Here is a 22,440-nt window from a genome sequence, read left to right as displayed (position 1 = left end):
AAAAATTAAGTATTAACTTTAGGCAAACTTTAGGTGGCATTATTGTTCATGTCACTGTTGTCAAAAACTATGTTTAAAACTAAACACATGGTTCATTTCAACTTGGAGAAAAACTGAATTTTCCTTATGGGGGGCTTTTTCCCTCACTCTACTCTATTACGTGTCAATTTGCGCATGCGGGACACTTTTGGGTCGTTTTCCGTTCATATTGGAGATCGCATACAAGTCTCATATAATTGGTAATGTGAACGGCCTAACAAAAAAATCGGATTTCACAACAAATCGGATATGGGTCGTTTCAGGTTGCAGTCTGAACGTAGTGTATGACCGGGATGTGTAAGGCGCTTAACCCTGGCCATGTTTGGAAAAAGCGCTCCTGATGATCCATTTTGTAGCGCCGGGGCCCTCTGTTGGAAAGCCGGGAAAGCGGAATGGGAACAGAACGGAAGCCCAACCCCCTCTCCTACAGCGAGCTCGGGATTTAACATGGCTCCTGGCTGCGATCGGGCGTCCACAGATCAAACCTGAACGCGTTTCCTGATCACCTGGGGCTTTGCTGTGCTTTCTAAGGTAATGAATTACAAACTGGACATCAGCGTAGTTTCGCTCGGGCTGCTGCTGCTGCGTTCAGTCCCTCGTTCTGAGTGTCAGTGGTGGAGGAGAGGAGAAGAGAGGAGAAGAGAATCGATCTCATCTCATTCCATCTCATCTCTGGTAGCACTTTATCCTTCTTTTTTTTCCCTCCACGGTGTGTTTCAGAAAGCCTGTTTGCTGTCTCGCCTGTGTCCTGTTTTGTCTGAGAGTTGGAGTGTCTAGTGCACTTCGCTGCAGATGTTTATCCAGTGCACACAATTAGGAAGCGTCCGAATGTCGGGAAACTCAACATTTTAAATGTTTTCTCCAACTCCGACTCAACCGAATGGACACTTAGACTGTTCCTGCATTGCATGAGGAGTTTAAAACTAAACTTAGTCTTTTCGTCTCAAACAAAAACTGAACAAACCGGCGCTGGTTAAATTAGATAGTTTGTTTATTTCTAAATTCCCATCCATTGTGTGCGTATAATATATAATACATAATACTGTATCTTCTAATATATATATATATTTTTTTTTAAATAATAACCCTTGGTGTAAATGGTGACGTGCACTAACATTGTCAACAATCCTGTAAGGGTTAAAAGGGCTGTGCTTATGGCGAAAGAGGGCGGGCGCTTCTGCTCTGGGCGGCGCTTCGGAGGGTCTGACGTACATCGCGTCCTGGAATCTCATTGGCCGAGACCGAAGTGGGCGTCCGCTTTCGCTACACAAAACGAGCTTTACTACACAGAGGAGAACTAGTGAGTGAGTGAGGGAGAGAGAGAGAGAGAGAGATGCTCTCATTCAGCTCATCATATCAACAAGGATATGTTTATCTCAGCATGGATGTGGACTTGGTTAAGAGATGCTTTCCGACTGGCCGAGGAAGTGATGAGAAAGGGAAGACTGCTTGGTTTGGAATAATGATGCTTATATTTCTGCAGGGTCACTTCGAATAGAGCAGTGTATAGTCTGCATGCGGGCTGAGACACGCACACACACAGGGATGTGTTAAATCGCAGTCCTCTTTCGGTTCCTCGACAGGCTCGTGGATTTGTTCTCTGATGCCAACGCCGCCGCCGGATTGCCTGTATGGCCGGATCATGAAGTTGTTGACGTTTTTTCTTTTGCTTCCAGAGAGCCTGAAAAGGACGAGAAGAAGTGGGAAGCAGCAGGGCAAGTTGCCAGCATGCTATGAAATAGTGACTTTGTCCTTGAAGAAGAAGATGGCTGCAGAGCTCTACCCTGCCAGCATAAACACCAACCTACCGAACAGTAACAGCACGGCGGTGACACCTGCCAACAAAAAGACCATCGTCCAAGTGACCCAGACAGCAACCACTCCGACGGCCACCGCCGCGCAGCAAAACATCAACAACAACAACGTCGAAACTGCCAGCTGGCAGTCCACTCATCCCACACTCCGAGAGAGGTAAACCCACGCCCAGAACACACCAGCTCGCTTTCTTTGACAGGTTCCTGCTTCAAAGCCTGTGTTCACACTGCAAGCCATAGTGCTCAATTCAGTTTTTTTTTTTTTTGGGGGGGGGGGGCGGGCTGTTCTTTATTTATTTATTTATTTATTTATTTATAAAACGTGGCCAATATAAGATTCCTGAACACGCCCACAAGCACAAAAGAACATCTGTCTTCCACGTCTGTATTCACCGATTGACTGACTGCCACCAGCACAGAGGTGTGACGAATGTTGATCTAGAGTGACGTAAAAGTCGCATGAATTCTGACGTGACTGTTCAGACTGAGGTCGCATTGGAGGAAAAAAAAAAGTCAGACTTGTATCTGATTTAGGACCACATATGAAAGTGGCGCAAATCAGAGTGGAAAAGATCAGACTCTGTGTGATTTGTGTTGTTCATAATGGTTACGGGAGGGGGACCAGATCCGAGTTGTATAGAAGTGTTTAAAAAAAATAATAATTAAATTTGTGCTACTTTTGCCTGCAGTGTGAACGTAGCCAAAGTGTCAAGTTTATGCAGCCTAATAGATGGACCTTTTTAACAATGTAATCTATTTTCCCAGGAACGCGCTGATGTTCAATAACGAACTTATGGCAGATGTTCATTTTATTGTGGGTCGCCCTGGCGAGTCCCAAAAAGTTCCTGCGCACAAGGTGAATGTGGCATACTTGATCCTGGACTTTAAAAAAAAAAGTCACAGAATATTATCTGTCTGGGTGATTTTTTTTTTTTAATTCAGTGCTTTGTTCTTTCAGTATGTACTGGCAGTGGGGAGTTCTGTGTTTGGTGCCATGTTTTACGGGGATCTTGCTGAGGGCAAATCTGAAATTCATATTCCTGATGTGGAGCCTGCTGCTTTTTTAATCCTGTTGAAGTAAGCCCTTTTAATGAATTCGAAATTGTTGTAGAAAGTTTGCTCTTTGAAGTTAAGTGATAAGCCAGATGATTATTTTTGTAGCTTTGATCAAACTGGTTTCCGATCTTCTCCCTGCAGATACCTGTATAGTGATGAGATTGAACTGGAGGCAGACACAGTGCTGGCCACTCTGTATGCTGCCAAAAAATATATTGTGCCTGCCCTGGCCAAGGCCTGCGTCAACTTTTTGGAGACCAGCCTGGAGGCCAAGAATGCCTGCGTCCTGCTGTCTCAGAGCCGGCTTTTTGAGGAGCCTGAGCTCACGCAGCGCTGCTGGGAAGTCATTGATGCCCAGGCTGAGCTGGCTCTGCGCTCGGAAGGCTTCTGTGAAATTGACTTGCAGACCCTGGAGATCATCCTGAAACGGGAGACACTCAACACCAGGGAGGCTGTGGTCTTCCAGGCTGTCCTGGAATGGGCCGTGGCCGAATGCAAACGGCAAGGACTTGGGCCGACAGCTCGCAACAAGAGGGCAGTGCTGGGCAAGGTCCTGTACTTGGTGCGCATCCCTACCATGACCCTGCAGGAATTTGCAGATGGAGCGGCGCAGTCGGACGTGCTGACTCTGGAAGAGACTCATGACATTTTCCTGTGGTACACGGCAGCCAATAAGCCCAAGTTGGACTTTTCATTGACGCAAAGGAAAGGACTGACACCGCAGCGCTGCCACCGCTTCCAGTCCTCGGCATACCGCAGCAACCAATGGCGCTACCGTGGACGATGTGACAGCATCCAGTTTGCCGTGGACAAACGAATCTTCATTGCTGGGCTTGGCCTGTATGGCTCCAGTGGTGGAAAGGCAGAGTACACTGTTAAGATTGAACTGAAGCGCCAAGGAGTCATCCTGGCCCAGAATCTGACTAAGTTTGTTTCAGATGGTTCCAGCAGCACCTTCTCGGTGTGGTTTGAGCATCCAGTTCAGGTGGAGCAAGATGCTTTCTACACAGTCAGTGCTGTGTTGGATGGGAATGAGCTCAGCTACTTTGGGCAAGAGGGAATGACAGAAGTGCAGTGCGGGAAAGTGACCTTTCAGTTTCAGTGCTCTTCAGACAGTACGAATGGCACTGGTGTGCAGGGGGGTCAGATCCCAGAGCTGGTCTTCTACGCGTGAAATGTGTGAGGACGGCGATACTGAAGTGCATTCCACCCACTGTATTCAGATGCAATGAACACATGGGGGAGTACAGGGTCCCGAGACACTTTTGCCTTCTTTTCAGTGTAGCAGTGGAGGACCGTTGAATGACAGCCTGTTTTATAAAACGGACTCTTCTCTGACAAAGCTTGAGTGAAAGAATGCTCCTCTGCTTTATTTATTGAGAAAAGTATATTTCATTTTAATTATTGATGCTGCGGCATGCAGACCTATAAATAAATATATAAATAAATAAATCTCTATAAACAAAGAAATTGACGTATTGCACTCCTGGTGGCGTGTTACGACTAGTGTGGGTTTGTTTTTTTTGTTTGTTTGTTTTTTTTGTACATAACCTGAGTCTAATTTGTTTACAGCTTGATGAAATGTCTTGTATTAGTGTGCAGCTTACTAAACTGCAAATCATAAATTTTTGTGACTCAAAGTGCAAAGTGGTCGCCCTCCTTATTGTCTGACTTGTCGAATAACAGGAAGGTAAAAATCGCCAGTCTGTACTGAAAACAGATGTGGACACGTTAGCACGTTGTCTTCTGAGGGTTAAAGGAACAGTCCACCGTACTTCCATAATGAAATATGCTCTTATCTGAATTGAGACGAGCTGCTCCGTACGTCTCCGAGCTTTGCGCGACCTCCCAGTCAGTCAGACGCGCTGTCACTCCTGTTAGCAATGTAGCTAGGCTCAGCATGGCCAATGGTATTTTTTGGGGCTGTAGTTAGATGCGACCAAACTGTTCCGCGTTTTTCCTGTTTACATAGGTTTATATGACCAGTGATATGAAACAAGTTCAGTTACACAAATTGAAATGTAGCGATTTTCTATGCTATGGAAAGTCCGCACTATAATGACAGGCGTACTAACACATTCTGCGCGCTTCGGCAGCGCATTGATATCTGAGCTCCGTATCCATGCGCTGCCGAAGCGCACAGAAGGTGTTAGTATGCCTGTCATTATAGTGCGGACTTTCCATAGCATAGAAAATCGCTACGTTTCAATTTGTGTAACTGAACTTGTTTCATATCACTGGTCATATAAACCTATGTAAACAGGAAAAACGCGGAACAGTTTGGTCGCATCTAACTACAGCCCCAAAAAATACCATTGGCCATGCTGAGCCTAGCTACATTGCTAACAGGAGTGACAGCGCGTCTGACTGCGTCTGACTGACTGGGAGGTCGCGCAAAGCTCGGAGAGGTACGGAGCAGCTCGTCTCAATTCAGATAAGAGCATATTTCATTATGGAAGTACGGTGGACTGTTCCTTTAAGACAAACATTTGGGTTTTGACACTGGCATGTGTATGAAATCCTTATTTAAAAAAAAAAACACCACCACAAAAGCTGCCACAGCAAACCTGAACTGTATGAATAAGATAATGATTGCCATGTAATGCAGATAACGCTTCATAATCCATGTTAGAAAACTGTTCCTGCCAGGCTGCAGGGGTAACTGAATGGGGAGATTGTTTGAATTGAGCCCAAAGAATTTGCTGTGCTGTCGTTTGCATTCTAATTGAGGATTTGGTGAACGCACAGCAGATGCAAGATGGTAAAATAGGAGATATGTACATTTTTTTTTTGACAGACAAGCAGCTGATTATGAAATCAAAACACAGGGAAAGCATTTAATCAGCCTATTAGCTGAAATTTCATAATTGGACCAGGAGTCATATTAAATTAACATGATGATTTGATATTTGGACAAATGTTTTGCTTTGCTCTGATATATCTAAGGAACAAAAGACATTTTATTTCCTTTGTAAGAAGAGAAGCAAAAAAAAAAAAGAAAGACCCGCTTGGTTCAGAATGATTCCATGATGAAAACGAAACTAATTTCAGACATGATGGTGCCCCCTATGTACATCAAGCCAGACTGCAGCTCTGTGTATGAAATCTTCTTTTAAACAGATGGGTAATTAATTTTCACTCATTAGCCTAATATGGTGACATTTAAAGGAATTGTATAAAGGTCTTGTGCAGTGATGTGCACAGAGAGTATGACGACTCGAGTCACGTTAGTATCACGTTCCAGGCGGTAAGCAGCAAAACCACTGTATTGTGATGTACGGTGGTGCTTGAAAGTTTGTGAACCCTTTAGAATTTTCTATATTTCTGGATAAATATGACCTAAAACATCATCAGATTTTCACACAAGTCCTAAAAGTAGATCAAGAGAACCCAGTTAAACAAATGAGACAAAAATATTATTCTTGGTCATTTATTTATTGAGGAAAATGATCCAATATTACATATCTGTGAGTGGCAAAAGTATGTGAACCTCGAGGATTAGCGGTTAATTTGAAGGTGAAATTAGAGTCAGGTGTTTTCAATCAATGGGATGACAATCAGGTGTGAGTGGGCACCCTGTTTTATTTCAAGAACAGGGATCTATCAAAGTCTGATCTTCACAACACATGTTTGTGGAAGTGTATCATGGCACGAACAAAGGAGATTTCTGAAGACCTCAGAAAAAGCGTTGTTGATGCTCATCAGGCTGGAAAAGGTTACAAAACCATCTCTGAAGAGTTTGGACTCCACCAATCCACAGTCAGACAGATTGTGTACAAATGGAGGAAATTCAAGACCATTGTTACCCTCCCCAGGAGAGGTCGACCAACAAAGATCACTCCAAGAGCAAGGCGTGTAATAGTCGGCGAGGTCACAAAGGACCCCAGGGTAACTTCTAAGCAACTGAAGGCCTCTCTCACATTGGCTAATGTTCATGAGTCCACCATCAGGAGAACACTGAACAATGGTGTGCATGGCAGGGTTGCAAGAAGAAAGCCACTGCTCTCCAAAAAGAACATTGCTGCTCATCTGCAGTTTGCTAAAGATCATGTGGACGAGTCAGAAGGCTATTGGAAAAATGTTTTGTGGACGGATGAGACCAAAATAGAACTTTGGTTTAAATGAGAAGCGTTATGTTTGGAGAAAAGAAAACACTGCATTCCAGCATAAGAACCTGATCCCATCTGTGAAACATGGTGGTGGTAGTATCATGGTTTGGGCCTGTTTTGCTGCATCTGGGCCAGGATGGCTTGCCATCATTGATGGAACAATGAATTCTGAATTATACCAGCGAATTCTAAAGGAAAACATCAGGACATCTGTCCATGAACTGAATCTCAAGAGAAGGTGGGTCATGCAGCAAGACAACGACCCTAAGCACACAAGTCGTTCTACCAAAGAATGGTTAAAGAAGAATAAAGTTAATGTTTTGGAATGGCCAAGTCAAAGTCCTGACCTTAATCCAATCGAAATGTTGTGGAAGGACCTGAAGCGAGCAGTTCATGTGAGAAAACCCACCAACATCCCAGAGTTGAAGCTGTTCTGTACGGAGGAATGGGCTAAAATTCCTCCAAGCCGGTGTGCAGGACTGATCAACAGTTACCGGAAACGTTGAGTTGCAGTTATTGCTGCACAAGGGGGTCACACCAGATACTGAAAGCAAAGGTTCACATACTTTTGCCACTCACAGATATGTAATATTGGATCGTTTTCCTCAATAAATAAATGACCAAGTATAATATTTTTGTCTCATTTGTTTAACTGGGTTCTCTTTATCTACTCTTAGGACTTGTGTGAAAATCTGATGATGTTTTAGGTCATATTTATGCAGAAATATAGAAAATTCTAAAGGGTTCACAAACTTTTAAGCACCACGGTATTTTTCAACACAAGTCAAGACATACAGTACAGGGTGTTTCAAAAAAACGTGATATCATTTCACAATCTCATAACTTTGCCAATTCTTGTTCAATTGACCTCAACTTTTAGCAGCATGTGTGGGAACAGGTCAACACTTTATGTTTAATGTTTGTTTTTATCTTTTTAGCTATCGAAATGCTATTCGCTGGAAAAGAAAAAGCGTTTTGTGTGTTAGAGTATACGCGAACACAGTCGAACAAGTCGAAGATTTGTGAAATCGTTCATGGAGTCCACGTACCTTTTGAATTTCTCGTTCAAAATTTGAGGAATAAATCTTATATCGCTCAACGTTAAGCCTGTTCGGTTTCATTTGCCTAGACTATGGAGTTTCTGGGATATTTACATCTCAAATCATATCAAATTTTTTGAAACGGTGTGTGTTTACTATGGACATGCCATATATACTATTTACCTCACCGTGAGCCTGAATTTATTTATTGAAAGAATCACCTCGTCTGCAGTGAGTAAAATAAAATACAACTTTACCGACAGCAGGCGCATTGATGCAGAGTTCTCTGGCCAACAGCAGAAAAGTCTTTCCCAGGATATACACATTCACCTGAGGAAAAGATATGGAACATATGAGCCTTTACAGATGGAATTACCCAGGTTTTTAGATAACCTACAGTGCCAGTCAAAAGTTTGGGCACACCTTCTAATTCAGTGTTTGTTTATTTTTATTAATTACAAGACGCTTCATGTCTTAAAGTCATGGTGGACTGTCGTTTCTCTTTAGTTAGTTGAACGGTTCATGACATAATTGTCGAATAGGGCTATTTGCGGTATATTTACTATTTGATCTCAAACGTATTAAGAAGGCAAGAAATTGCACTAATTAACTTTGGCCGAGACACACCTGTTAACCGAAAAGCATTCCGGGTGACTCCCTCATGAAGCTGGGTAAGATAATGTCAACAGTGTGCAAAGCGTCAAGGTAAACAGTGACTACTTGGAAGAATCTAAAATATGAAACATTTTTTTTGGGGGGGGGGGGGGGGGGGGGTTAACACTTTTTTTTTGTTTACCACATACAGTGGTGCTTGAAAGTTTGTGAACCCTTTAGAATTTTCTATATTTCTGCATAAATATGACCTAAAACATCATCAGATTTTCACACAAATCCTAAAAGTAGATAAAGAGAACCCAGTTAAACAAATGAGACAAAAATATTATACTTGGTCATTTATTTATTGAGGAAAATGATCCAATATTACATATCTCTGAGTGGCAAAAGTATGTGAACCTTTGCTTTCAGTATCTGGTGTGACCCCCTTGTGCAGCAATAACTGCAACTAAGCATTTCCAATAACTGTTGATCAGTCCTGCACACCGGCTTGGAGGAATTTTAGCCCATTCCTCCATAAAGAACAGCTTCAACTCTGGGATGTTGGTAGGTTTCCTCACATGAACTGCTCGCTTCAGGTCCTTCCACAACATTTCGATTGGATTAAGGTCAGGACTTTGACTTGGCCATTCCAAAACATTAACTTTATTCTTCTTTAACCATTCTTTGGTAGAACGACTTGTGTGCTTAGGGTCGTTGTCTTGCTGCATGACCCACCTTCTCTTGAGATTCAGTTCATAGACAGATGTCCTGATGTTTTCCTTTAGAATTCGCTGGTATAATTCAGAATTCATTGTTCCATCAATGATCGCAAGCCGTCCTGGCCCAGATGCAGCAAAACAGGCTCAAACCATGATACTACCACCACCATGTTTCACAGATGGGATAAGGTTCTAATGCTGGAATGCAGTGTTTTCCTTTCTCCAAACATAACGCTTCTCATTTTAACCAAAAAGTTCTATTTTGGTCTCATCCATCCACAAAACATTTTTCCAACAGCCTTCTGGTTTGTCCACGAGATCTTTAGCAAACTGCAGACGAGTAGCAATGTTCTTTTTGGAGAGCAGTGGCTTTCTCCTTGCAACCCTGCCATGCACACCATTGTTGTTCAGTGTTCTCCTGATGGTGGACTCATGAACATTAACATTGGCCAATGTGAGAGAGGTCTTCAGTTGCTGAGAAGTTAACCTGGGGTTCTTTGTGACCTCGCCGACTATTACATGCCTCGCTCTTGGAGTAATCTTTGTTGGTCGACCACTCCTGCGGAGGGTAACAATGGTCTTGAATTTCCTCCTTTTGTACACAATCTGTCTGACTGTGGATTGGTGGAGTCCAAACTCTTTAGAGATGGTTTTGTAACCTTTTCCAGCCTGATGAGCATCAACAACGCTTTTTCTGAGGTCCGCAGAAATCTCCTTTGTTCATGTCATGATACACTTCCACAAACATGTGTTGTGAAGATCAGACTTTGATAGATCCCTGTTCTTTAAATAAAACAGGGTGCCCACTCACACCTGATTGTCATCCCATTGATTGAAAACACCTGACTCGAATTTCACCTTCAAATTAACTGCTAATCCTAGAGGTTCACATACTTTTGCCACTCAGAGATATGTAATATTGGATCATTTTCCTCAATAAATAAATGACCAAGTATAATATGTTTGTCTCATTTGTTTAACTGGGTTCTCTTTATCTACTTTTAGGACTTGTGTGAAAATCTGATGATGTTTTAGGTCATATTTATACAGAAATATAGAAAATTCGAAAGGGTTCACAAACTTTCAAGCACCACTGTAATTCTATACACTACTGTTCAAAAGTTTGGGGTCACCCAGACAATTTTGTGTTTTCCATGAAAAGTCACACTTTTATTTACCACCATAAGTTGTAAAATGAATAGAAAATATAGTCAAGACAGTTTTCTGGCCATTTTGAGCATTTAATCGACCCCACAAATGTGATGCTCCAGAAACTCAATCTGCTCAAAGGAAGGTCAGTTTTATAGCTTCTCTAAAGAGCTAAACTGTTTTCAGCTGTGCTAACATGATTGTACAAGGGTTTTCTAATCATCCATTAGCCTTCTGAGGCAATGAGCAAACACATTGTACCATTAGAACACTGGCGTGATAGACTACGTTCAGACTGCACCCTGAAACGACCCATATCCGATTTTTTTGCCCATATGCGACCTGTATCCGATTTGTTATTGACAATCTGAACGACACAGATCCGATTTTTTTCACATGCGACCCAGGCTGCTTGGATATGTGGTCCTAATTCCGATGCATAGCCGTTATTTTCACATGCGACTGCAGTCTGACCGGACAGGTCGCATTCATGCGACCTACACGTCATCAACAAGAGACAAACGTCACTATTCTGCGTTGGCTAATCCTGCCTCTTTGGTGGAAAACAACAACATTTGTACAGTTTTCAGAATTTAAATAGACTTTTATAGAATTGATCAAGCTAATGGTGGATTTCGTAGGGACCTGGATGTTAAACCATCCTGTATTACAAGATTATAAGATTGTTCTGGAAATTTCCAGTAATTTGACGCCTTCGGTCTCATTAGTCTGCTGCCCACATTAATCAGATTATTGTGTGAGTTCCGCCGCCGCCACAAAAACCACATCGCCAGGTCTCGCCTCATCTCCATGCTTTACTTGCAAACTTGAAGAGTGCGCTTTTTTTTGTTTACGTATTACGTAGATGTGCTTATTACGTGTCAATTTGCGCATGCGGGACACTTTTGGGTCATTTTCCGTTCATATTGGAGATCGCATACAAGTCTCATATAATTGGTAATGTGAACGGCCTAACAAAAAAATCGGATTTCACAACAAATCGGATACGGGTCGTTTCAGGTTGCAGTCTGAACGTAGTGTTAGTTGCTGGAAATGGGCCTCTATACACCTATGGAGATACTGCACCAAAAACCAGACATTTGCAGCTAGAATAGTCATTTACCACATTAGCAATGTATAGAGTGGATTTCTGATTAGTTTAAAGTGATCTTCATTGAAAAGAACAGTGCTTTTCTTTCAAAAATAAGGACATTTCAAAGTGACCCCAAACTTTTAACAGTAGTGTATATGTTCCAGATGTCATTTCATAGCTATGATGTCTTCAGTATTGTTCTACAATGTAGAAAATAGTCACAATACAGAAAAAACGATGAATGAGTAGGTGTGTCCAGACTTTTGACTGGTACTCTATCAGTACATTTATTTCAGAGATCCAAGTACGCATGACTGTGATATGAACATGGCAGCTTATTGTGCAGTGCTCCAATTCTTTCATTTACTACTTCTAGCAGTACAAGTTGTAGGGTCTTTATTGCACTATAGACCACTATGAACTATGTTCACTTTCTCTGGCTATGACCAGTTATACAGTATGTTTAGAGCACTTTGGGCAACTCAGTAAAGTACAGAGGTCAGTCCTTTGCAGCAGGTCTTTAGTTAGCCTGGCAGGCCCAGCAGGGTGCGGTGCTCTCAGAGCTGGGTGTGGTTGCACTTGCTGAGGATTCATTCCATATTTCAGCCTTGCTGTAACCCACCCTCTTAACATCCCTTCGGTTCAAGGGTCCATACTCCCAGAACAGCTGGAGGAGTAAAAATAAGTGCAACACCAGCTGTGTAGCCCTGAAATGCCTCCCCCTAGAACCACTGCTGGAGTGTAGCATGCACGCAGGACTGATTTGGCAAACAGCCATTTGCTATTACAATTACAGTTTATTTATAGTCTGGAAACAAACCGTAATATCAGATAGTTGCTTGCCAAATCAATCTTGCGTGCACCACTCACTGCACGACCTTAACAGCAGATGAAATATTGATTTTTGTTTGGGTTTTTTTACATGCTGCTACTCAAAAATAGTTTTCTGCTAAAACTCAGGAAAAGCAGTCAACAAGCACTTAACTTATGTGGGAGCTTTGTAAAAGCTTCCCACGTAGCTGCATGAATGGCAACAGTGTGCTCACTTGTCATCGATATTAATTTCATATGGTCACAGATTAATTTCAAATTCCTTTTTTCAGTTTGATGTCTCGAGTCCTATTCTAAAATTCTACACAGAAAGTAAAGCATATAGGAAAATAAAGAAAACATTCAATGTGTGCGTGTATAGGTGCATCAATTTGGCGCCTGTCAATATACCGTCTATACACTGGTCAGCCATCACATTAAAAACATCTGCCTAATATTGTGTATAGGTCCCTCTTGTGCTGACAAAACAGCTCTGACTTATCAAGACATGGACTCCTCAAGACCTCTGAAGGTGTGCTGTGGTATCTGACACCAAGACATTAGCAGCAGATCCTTTAAGTCCTTTATTTCTCCAGCACATCCCATAGATGCTCAATCGGATTTGGAGGTCAAGTCAACACCTTGAAGTCTTTGTCATGTTCCTCAAATTATTGCGAAACAATTTCTGCAGCGTGGCAGGGCGCATTATTCTGCTGAAAGAGGGCACTGCCATTAGGGCATATTGCTGTCATGAAGGGGTGAACTTGGTCTCCAACAATGTTTAGGTAGGTGGTACGTGTCAAAGTCACATCCACTTAATGCCAGGACCCAATGTTTCCCAGCAGAACATTGCCCGAGCATCACGCTGCCTCTGCCGGCTTGCCTTCTTCCCATAGTGCATCTTGGAGTCATCTCTTCCCCAGGATACGCATGCACCTAGCTGTCCACAAAACATGATTCATTAGACCAGGCCACCTTCTTCCCTTGCTCCACGGTCCAGTTCTGATGCTCACGTGCTCATTGTAGGTGCTTCGGCGGTGGACTGGGGTCAGCATGGGCACTCTGACCAGTCTGTGGCTACACAGCAAGCTGTGATGCATTGTGTGACACCTTTCTATCATAGCTGGCATGAACTTTTTCAGCAATTTGTGCTACAGGAGTTCTTCTATGGGATCAGACCAGACAGGCTAACCTTTGCTCCCCACACGAATCAATGAGCATAACCACTGCATACCGGGAACACCTGCTGTTTTGGAGATGCTTTGACCCAGTCATCTAGCATCACATTTTGGGCCTTGTCAAAGTCGCTCAGATCCTTACGCTTGCCCATTTTTTCTGCTTCCAACCCATCAGCTTCTAGAACCGACTGTTCACTTGCTGCCTAATATACGGTATCCCACTCCTTGACAGGTCCCATTGTAACGAGATAATCGCTGTTATTCACTTCACTGGGCAGCACGGCGGTGTAGTGGTTAGCACTGTCGCCTCACAGCAAGAAGGTTCTGGGTTTGAACCCAGCAGCTGACGAGGGCCTTTCTGTGTGGAGTTTGCATGTTGTCTGCGTGGGTTTCCTCCCACAGTCCAAAGATATGCAGGTTAGGTTAATTAGTGGCTCTAAACTGACTGTGAATGGTGTGTGTCAGACCTGCGATGAGCTGGCGACTTGTCCAGGGTGTACCCTGCCTCTCGCCCATGGTCAGCTGGGATAGCTTCCCCCCCATGACCCTGCACGGGATAAGTGGTTACAGATAAAATAAACATTCACTTCGCCTGTCAGTTAGGGTGGGCCGTATATGGGGGTAAATTTTCATATTATTAATTCTGAAACTCTCACCCTTCAGATTTGTTTGGTTATGAAAGAAAACTAATTTGCCTAAATTTGGAACATTTTGAATAATTATTAGAGGTTGCTCAAGCCTTCTGAAATATTGGACTACTACAGCATGTCAAATGATCAATCCATCACCCTGCTTGCAACGCAGGTCTCATCTCATCTTCTCTAGCCACTTTATCCTGTTCTACAGGGTCGCAGGCAAGCTGGAGCCTATCCCAGCTGACTACAGGCGAAAGGCGGGGTACACCCTGGACAAGTCGCCAGGTCATCACAGGGCTGACACATAGACACAGACAACCATTCACACTCACATTCACACCTACGGTCAATTTAGAGTCACCAGTTAACCTAACCTGCATGTCTTTGGACTGTGGGGGAAACCGGAGCACCCGGAGGAAACCCATAGGGAGAACATGCAAACTCCGCACAGAAAGGCCCTTGCCGGCCACGGGGCTCGAACCCGGACCTTCTTGCTGTGAGGAACAGTGCTAACCACTACACCACCGTGCCGCCCCTACAACGCAGGTGTAAAGAATAAATGTTTGTCATAAGTAATAATGTTTATTTATTATACTTGAAAAAAAATTATGGGACACAACAAAACATTTTGAATAATGTACAAGTCATTGAGTTTTCTGGAGTGGCAAGGCAACATAGCAAAAAAAGTCCAGGTTTTCTCGGATTTTCAGTCACTGCATCAGTGTTGCTTTATTCACATTGGGGAATTTTTCTCGGTGGTCTTGGACAACTTGAAGCAAATACTGTTTTTGCTCTTCACTGGTGGTAATCAGTGCGTTGTATTCCTCGATTAGAGCCACCCCTTGTTCTGCTGTGTCATTAACAACCTTCAGATTTTGCACAGTTGCAAATGCTGCCTTGTAGTCGTCGAGGTTGTCCCACGTTTCTGGATCAGCCTCAGAGAAGCTTGTTCACTGGTAGCTGCTGCACTTGCCCGGATGGCCTTCTTTAAGATCTTGTGATGGTGAAAGAACGCACTTAGAACTTGCTTCTTTGAAGGCAGTTATTTCACTTTCCACACTGCCAAGTAACCACACAGAAGATTTACTTCTAGTTGCAATCGCCAAGTCAGCCATTGTGCAGTCATAGGTTAATCAGTGGCATCTAACAGTACTTTCTGTGCAACTGAGATCAGATCTTTACTAATTCTTGAGTATTGATCTATTTCACTGCCAGACAGACAGACAGACAGTGGTTGTCATGGAGACGTTTAATGTTTTGTTGTTGTTTTTTTAATTTCAGTCAAAACAGTGTCAATACTGCCATTAAAAGAATACATTGCAAAAGACTGACGATCAAGCTATCATTTTCAATTTCAAGGTCATTGAGCAACCTCTAAATGTTTATATGTTCCCTTAAAATTTTACACAAAACGTTATTTAATTTATTGAAACATATTCATGGGGTAAGAGTGGATAATTAAATTTTTTTTTTCGCGGTGCGGTTTCCATCAAATCCTGCGCTCTGATTGGCTGGCGAGCGGGTCCGTATCCTACGATACAGGCCCCGGTTACGGACCTCTAGCGACTCGCTCGTTCACAACAACAACAAACATAGTAGAATTTTTTGTCAACATTTATCTTTTTTTTTTACAAGATTTATTTATAAGATTATCAAAAATCTTATAAATTTTTGCCAGCATTTCTCAGGAGAATAGCATTAATTTTACAGCATGGATAGTGATAACGACAGTGTTCACAGCGAAAGCAAGTTTTACTACCCTGAGGAAGAAGAAATAAAAGAAAACATTTCAAAAGAAAGCTAAAAACCTGTAACTTGCTAACGCCGAGCAAAAACATGGCTGAATCCTGAATGACTCAATTTTGTATAAATAGGGGACTACATAGGTGGCAAAATGTAGTTTTTTTCCTGCCATGGAAGTGCACTTGTATACCGAGGAGGAAGTCATTTGCGTTACAGCTGTGAATGAGGATTCAAAATGGCGACTCGGCTCGGCTTTCCCTTTCGGGCGCTCTCGTTTTCTGTTAGAATTTGGTAAAGAAAAAAATAAATATATTATTTACCAGCTTAAAGTCGGTCCGTATGGTGAAATACCGTGACCTCGGCCTTGAATACTGACCCCGGCCCAGAGGGCCTCACTCAGTACTTTCAAGACCTCGGTCACGGTATTTCACGATACGGACCTCCCAGCTGGTAAATAACATATATCACAAAATAAGGACTGCCCTACTGTCAGTGGTTTTAATGTTATGGCTGATCTGTGTTTGTACTTCACGGGTTTGTAATGTGTGTTAAAATATCTGAAGGTGTATCAGCTGCATGACCATATCCCTAAGTCTCGTCTTATTTTGATTCAGTTCATTAAAGGCTTGCAAAAACAAAAAACAAAAAAAAAGTGAAAGCCAACCTGTAAGAGATCACTCAGGTCCAGAAGCATGTCTTCAGATGAGTTAAGGAAGGATAAAAACAGCTACTACAAACCTGAGGAGACATACCGTGCTCCTGATCGAGAGATAGGGCTGACAAGTTTTATTTCTTTAAAACGTCTTCATTGCCTCTCTTTACCCAGTCATTAATGCAAATCTGTGACGATTAACTGACTTTGTTAATTGTCACATTAGATTAAGTTGTAATTTAGTTTAATCTTTTCTAAATCAGTACCACACCCTCTGAGACCTGAGGGAAAATTTGATTCGAACACTGAGGAAGGATTGTCCCTGTCCATCTGCCCCAACTCGCCTGACCTGCAAAGATAAAAACATACATGTACCTGTGGCATGTCTCCATGGTGACCAATGTCCTCTAAAAACATTAGGGAGAGATTAGTACGATTGAAAGGGAAAGCCTAATCCTGTCTTATCATGAAACGGTGAAGGCAATCAGTCTAAGGTCCGTAATTACACTGGTGGCCTTGATAAGGATAACACACTACTGCAGTCGGGTGTTGTTTCGAGCTACTAATGGAATTCTGCAGAATGTTTAGGCAAATACAGGAAGTTACGTACCTTTTAGATATGGGCTTTGTTCTTATCAGCTCTTTATACACAGTAAAGTTTGTAATGCAACCGTGGCCTGCGCTAAAACTGCGCTTAGCTGAGGTTAAGCCTTTCTCTTGAATGAGCCCTTCCCAGGCCTCAGGGCCAGGCAGCCTCACCCTGATGTAAACAAATCCAGCTCTCTGCTTCATTACAACAGCTCGGGGACCAGGGTGGGACAGCAAAACAGGGCATTGCGTGCATATGAGCATGTACATGTGTGTGATGTAACACTAAGCAGGTGTGCAGCAGAAGAACAGAAAGGCTTGTTGTCTTTGTGAGCTTTCCGTAAAAAAGAAAAACAGTTCGACTCCAGAAAATGAAGCAAACCGGATATATGGAGGGTGATCTTCCTGACTAGAGGCCATCAGTGAGGCATTGTTCTCTACTTTATTCTATAACTCATACAGTGGTGCTTGAAAGTTTGTGAACACTTTAGAATTTTCTATATTTCTGCATAAATATGACCTAAAACATCATCAGATTTTCACACAAGTCCTAAAAGTAGATAAAGAGAACCCGGTTAAACAAATGAGACAAAAATATTATACTTGGTCATTTATTTATTGAGGAAAATGATTCAATAGTACACATCTGTGAGTGGCAAAAATATGTGAACCTCTAGGATTAGCAGTTAATTTGAAGGTGAAATTAGAGTCAGGTGTTTTCAATCAATGGGATGACAATCAGGTGTGAGTGGGCACCCTGTTTTATTTAAAGAACAGGGATCTATCAAAGTCTGATCTTCACAACACATGTTCGTGGAAGTGTATCATGGCACGAACAAAGGAGATTTCTGCGGACCTCAGAAAAAGCGTTGTTGATGCTCATCAGGCTGGAAAAGGTTACAAAACCATCTCTAAAGAGTTTGGACTCCACCAATCCACAGTCAGACAGATTGTGTACAAATGGAGGAAATTTAAGACCATTGTTACCCTCCGCAGGAGTGGTCGACCAACAAAGATCACTCCAAGAGCAAGGCGTGTAACAGTCGGCGAGGTCACAAAGGACCCCAGGGTAACTTCTAAGCAACTGAAGGCCTCTCTCACATTGGCTAATGTTAATGTTCATGAGTCCACCATGCGTAGTGCACTGAACAACAATGGTATGTATGGCAGGGTTGCAAGGAGAAAGCCACTGCTCTCCAAAAAGAACATTGCTGCTCATCTGAAGTTTGCTAAAGATTATGTGGACAAGCCAGAAGACTATTGGAAAAATGTTTTGTGGATGGATGAGACCAAAATAGAACTTTTTGCTTTAAAAGAGAAGCGTTATATTTAGAGAAAGGAAAACACTGCATTCCAGCATAAGAACCTTATCCCATCTGTGAAACATAGTGGTGGTAGTATCATGGTTTGGGCCTGTTTTGCTGCATCTGGGCCAGGATGGCTTGCCATCATTGATGGAACAATGGATTCTGAATTATACCAGCGAATTCTAAAGGAAAATGTCAGGACGTCTGTCCATGAACTGAATCTCAAGAGAAGGTGGATCATGCAGCAAGACAACAACCCTAAGCACACAAGTCGTTCTACCAAAGAATGGTTAAAGAAGAATAAAGTTAATGTTTTGGAATGGCCAAGTCAAAGTCCTGACCTTAATCCAATCGAAATGTTGTGGAAGGACCTGAAGCGAGCAGTTCATGTGAGGAAACCCACCAGCATCCCAGAGTTTAAACTGTTCTGTACGGAGGAACGGGCTAAAATTCCTCCAAGCCGGTGTGCAGGACTGATCAACAGTTACCGGAAACGTTTAGTTGCAGTTATTGCTGCACAAGGGGGTCACACCAGATACTGAAAGCAAAGGTTGACATACTTTTGCCACTCACAGATATGTAATATTGGATCATTTTCCTCAATAAATAAATGACCAAGTATAATATTTTTGTCTCATTTGTTTAACTGGGTTCTCTTTATCTACTTTTAGGACTTGTGTGAAAATCTGATGACGTTTTAGGTCATATTTATGCAGAAATAGAGAAAATTCTAAAGGGTTCACAAACTTTTAAGCACCACTGTTGGCACGAAAAAAAAGGTTAGATATCTCTTTCAAATACCTTTTCATTTTGTCTTGGAATTAAAAGATTGATTTTAGATTAATCAGTGCAATTTACCCAAGTCCAGGTTTAATACAGAAAGTCCATCCATCCATTATCTGTAGCCGCTTATCCTATGCAGGGTCAGGGCAAGCTGGAGCCTATCCCAGCTGACTACGGGTGAAAGGTGGGGTACACCCTGGACAAGTCGCCAGATCATCGCAGGGCCGACACAGAGACAAACAACCATTCACACCCATGTTCACACCTACGGTCAATTTAGAGTCACCAGTTAACCTAACCTGCATGTCTTTGGACTGTGGGGGAAACCAGAGCAAACCCACGTGGACACAGGGAGAACATGCATACTCTGGACAGAAAGGTCCTCGCCAGCCACAGGGCTCAAACCCAGGACCTTCTTGCTGTGAGGCAACAGTGCTAAACACTACACCACCATGATGCCTAATACAGAACGTATATTTATTTATTTATTAGACACGAGTGTTTTACTGGGAAATACACCACTCGTATTTTTCATACAAATTACATCCGGGACATTGAGTAATATATTTAACAGTTATTCCATGAAATCTAGTTGTACATGAGCTGACAGCTGACAAGGCACGTAGCACTGAGTTGGCTATAAGCCATGTGCGGCACGATTGAGTGGAATAACTGTTTTATTCGATCCACATTCACTGGATTTTCAGAAACAGCGCATTATTATTTTTATTTTTTGCAAATTCAATAACTAAAAACTTTCCACGAAATGTTTGAGAAAATAATTTCCGCTTAGAATGTAAACAAGCCTGCGAAATGACAGTAGCGATTTGTGAAAAATGCTATAACAATAATTCTTGAAAAATTAAAAAAGAAAAACGATACGTTCTTACCATCAAATACTTTTATTCCATATTTTGTTGCTTTTTTTGTCTTTTTTGGTGTTTTGTTTTCAAGTAGAGTTTTTATTTCATCCTCGGTTGGTTCAGCAACACGCTCCGCCATTTTGGTTTTCTCTACTCATGGTATATGAGCTGATAGCTTAGTAGTAGAGTAGCCCAGCGTTTCTCAACCTTTTTTCAGTCACGGCATCCTTCAGAAGTATGCAAATTCTCAAGGCACCCCCATATAAAATATACGCAGTCACGCTGACCCCGGCAATGACGTTGTGACGTGGGAAAGGGGGCCGTGAGACAAATTTTGATGATGCATGAGGCGGCGATGATCTGCGTTAGTGTAACTATCGTTTTTTGGAATTTTCTCATCTCATCTCATTATCTCCCAGCTGACTACGGGCGAAAGGCGGGGTACACCCTGGACAAGTCGCCAGGTCATCACAGGGCTGACACATAGACACAGACAACCATTCACACTCACATTCACACCTACGGTCAATTTAGAGTCACCAGTTAACCTAACCTGCATGTCTTTGGACTGTGGGGGAAACCGGTGCACCCGGAGGAAACCCACGCGGACACAGGGAGAACATGCAAACTCCGCACAGAAAGGCCCTCGCCGGCCATGGGACTCGAACCCAGGACCTTCTTGCTGTGAGGCGACAGCGCTAACCACTACACCACCGTGCCGCCCTTTTTGGGATTTTAATTCATTTTATTTATTTCATTGTTAGAATATATCATTTTTTGACGGCACCCCGGTTTAGAAAGGCTGGCTTAGCCAATCAGAGCGCGTGATCACTCATATCCAGTGAATGTGGATAGAATAATTTCCGGTCCCTTCACTCATGAGGATATCGATAAATTGTTTTGATTAACTTTTATAGTTTTTGTTTGTGAATGTGTCCATATAATAAAAAGAAAATTACATATCGGCTTGAAGATATGAAGTTTATCTTCTCGTGTTGAAAAACTCATATTTTTCATATGAACTACATCCAAGACATTGAGTAACATATTTTCCAATATCTTCACTTGTGAGAAAATCGATGACATCACTCCCAATGTTTTCCCGCTGACTGGACGCGCGTGTTGTCAAAATGGCGAGCCGTTTCAAATTTAAAATTCTTTTGATTAATTTGTGCATTTTTTGTAGATGTGTCCATATAATATAAAGAATATTACACGGTGGTGTGAAGATATGAAGTTTATCTTCTCGTATTTAAAAATATTTCACTTGTTCGCTTCGCTCACTCGTGAAGTATTTTCACCACTTGAAGATAAACTTCATATCTTTGCACAACATTGTAATATTCTCTAATATATCGTATTTATACAACAATTAGTTCCGGCCCACTAATTTGATTGGTCGAGTGGTGTTCCAAGAGTGCTGACATTTACTGTAACAGCACTGGGATATTTCACTGTGTGCATCACGCAGCTCGTCTATGTTCACCATGTAAAATTCCGCCATATAAAATAGTTCTAAATGGTTACTACAGTAGTGTAAGTGACATCATTAGTGAACATGGCAATCGATGCTTTTCAGGAATATAATTTTTTTAAATATTAAAGCTCGGCAGATGAAGAAGCCAATCAGAGAGGAAAGGATGCCAATTTTACTGGAGGCACCTTTAATGTGAATGTATTATAAATCAACGTGAGCTAGTTAGACAGCAATCCAATGGGCTATAAAGTGAGTATGGGTTCTTCGGGGTGTATTTCTGCTAGTGAATCAAAAATAAACAGAACGTTTGGTTATATTGTGTCTGAAATGTCGCTTATTTGATATGAATATATTGTTATAGAACAGCTGTATAAAAGCAATATCGTACTTGAGGTCATGCTCAATATCTCAAAAACAAGATAGTTTTTCCACACAAAGAACAACCATATCCATGGTGAAGCATGGTGTTGGCAGCATCAGGCTATGGAGCTGCTCTTTTTTAGCTGGGACGGGGCATCTAGTCAAGCTAGAGGGAATCATTAGTAGCTCCAAACACCAATATATTACGACACAGTATATGCAGGCCTCAGTTAGACAGGTGAAGATGAAGAAAATTTTTCAACTTCTAGCAAGATAACCCAAATAGTCCCTGGGCCAAGAGGCCCAAAATAGGGATTTTTGTACCACACAGAGAAACCAGTGCTTATCATGAATTTTTTAAATCTACAATAGTTGAAGTGTAATTTTAAGGTATGAGTAGCTTTTGTACTGTAATCATGTGATCAAAT

General features: G+C 42.1%; 2 protein-coding genes across 9 annotated transcripts in view; one reads left to right on the top strand and one right to left on the bottom strand.

The window, feature by feature from the left end:
- Window positions 1–22,440, bottom strand: part of brf1b (BRF1 RNA polymerase III transcription initiation factor subunit b) — a 237,676-nt gene that overhangs the window by 154,083 nt on the left and 61,153 nt on the right. For all 6 annotated transcript variants that reach the window (XM_060917700.1, XM_060917704.1, XM_060917701.1 and 3 more), the window contains exons 5-6: window positions 16,647–16,678; window positions 8,316–8,388 (exon numbers count right to left, since the gene is read on the bottom strand). In XM_060917700.1, the coding sequence (XP_060773683.1) occupies window positions 8,316–8,388; window positions 16,647–16,678 (105 nt within the window). The remainder of the gene's footprint in view (window positions 1–8,315; window positions 8,389–16,646; window positions 16,679–22,440) is intronic.
- Window positions 431–4,556, top strand: btbd6b (BTB (POZ) domain containing 6b). Of its 3 annotated transcripts, none has more exons than XM_060917698.1 (5): window positions 431–570; window positions 1,716–2,010; window positions 2,619–2,709; window positions 2,812–2,930; window positions 3,051–4,556. In XM_060917698.1, exons 2-5 carry the CDS (start codon window positions 1,805–1,807, stop codon window positions 4,081–4,083), a joined length of 1,449 nt encoding a protein of 482 aa, XP_060773681.1. In that variant the 5' UTR covers window positions 431–570; window positions 1,716–1,804; the 3' UTR covers window positions 4,084–4,556. The 3 variants fall into 3 exon arrangements, with proteins under 3 accessions (XP_060773681.1, XP_060773682.1, XP_060773680.1); XM_060917699.1 differs by lacking the exon at window positions 431–570 and adding an exon at window positions 588–714; XM_060917697.1 differs by lacking the exon at window positions 431–570 and having other exon boundaries at window positions 1,172–2,010.

Source organism: Neoarius graeffei, chromosome 3, assembly GCF_027579695.1.
Source record: "Neoarius graeffei isolate fNeoGra1 chromosome 3, fNeoGra1.pri, whole genome shotgun sequence".
NCBI lineage: Eukaryota > Metazoa > Chordata > Actinopteri > Siluriformes > Ariidae > Neoarius > Neoarius graeffei.
Note: the sequence above shows the minus strand (reverse complement) of the source record. Positions and strands in the feature narration are given on the sequence as shown.

Coding starts and splice junctions, on each gene's coding strand:
- btbd6b (XM_060917697.1), top strand. CDS start 1,643: ATGCCAACGCCGCCGCCGGATTGCCTGTATGGCCGGATCATGAAGTTG. Junction 2,011..2,618: donor CATCCCACACTCCGAGAGAG/GTAAACCCACGC, acceptor CTATTTTCCCAG/GAACGCGCTGATGTTCAATA. Junction 2,710..2,811: donor AAAAAGTTCCTGCGCACAAG/GTGAATGTGGCA, acceptor TTGTTCTTTCAG/TATGTACTGGCAGTGGGGAG.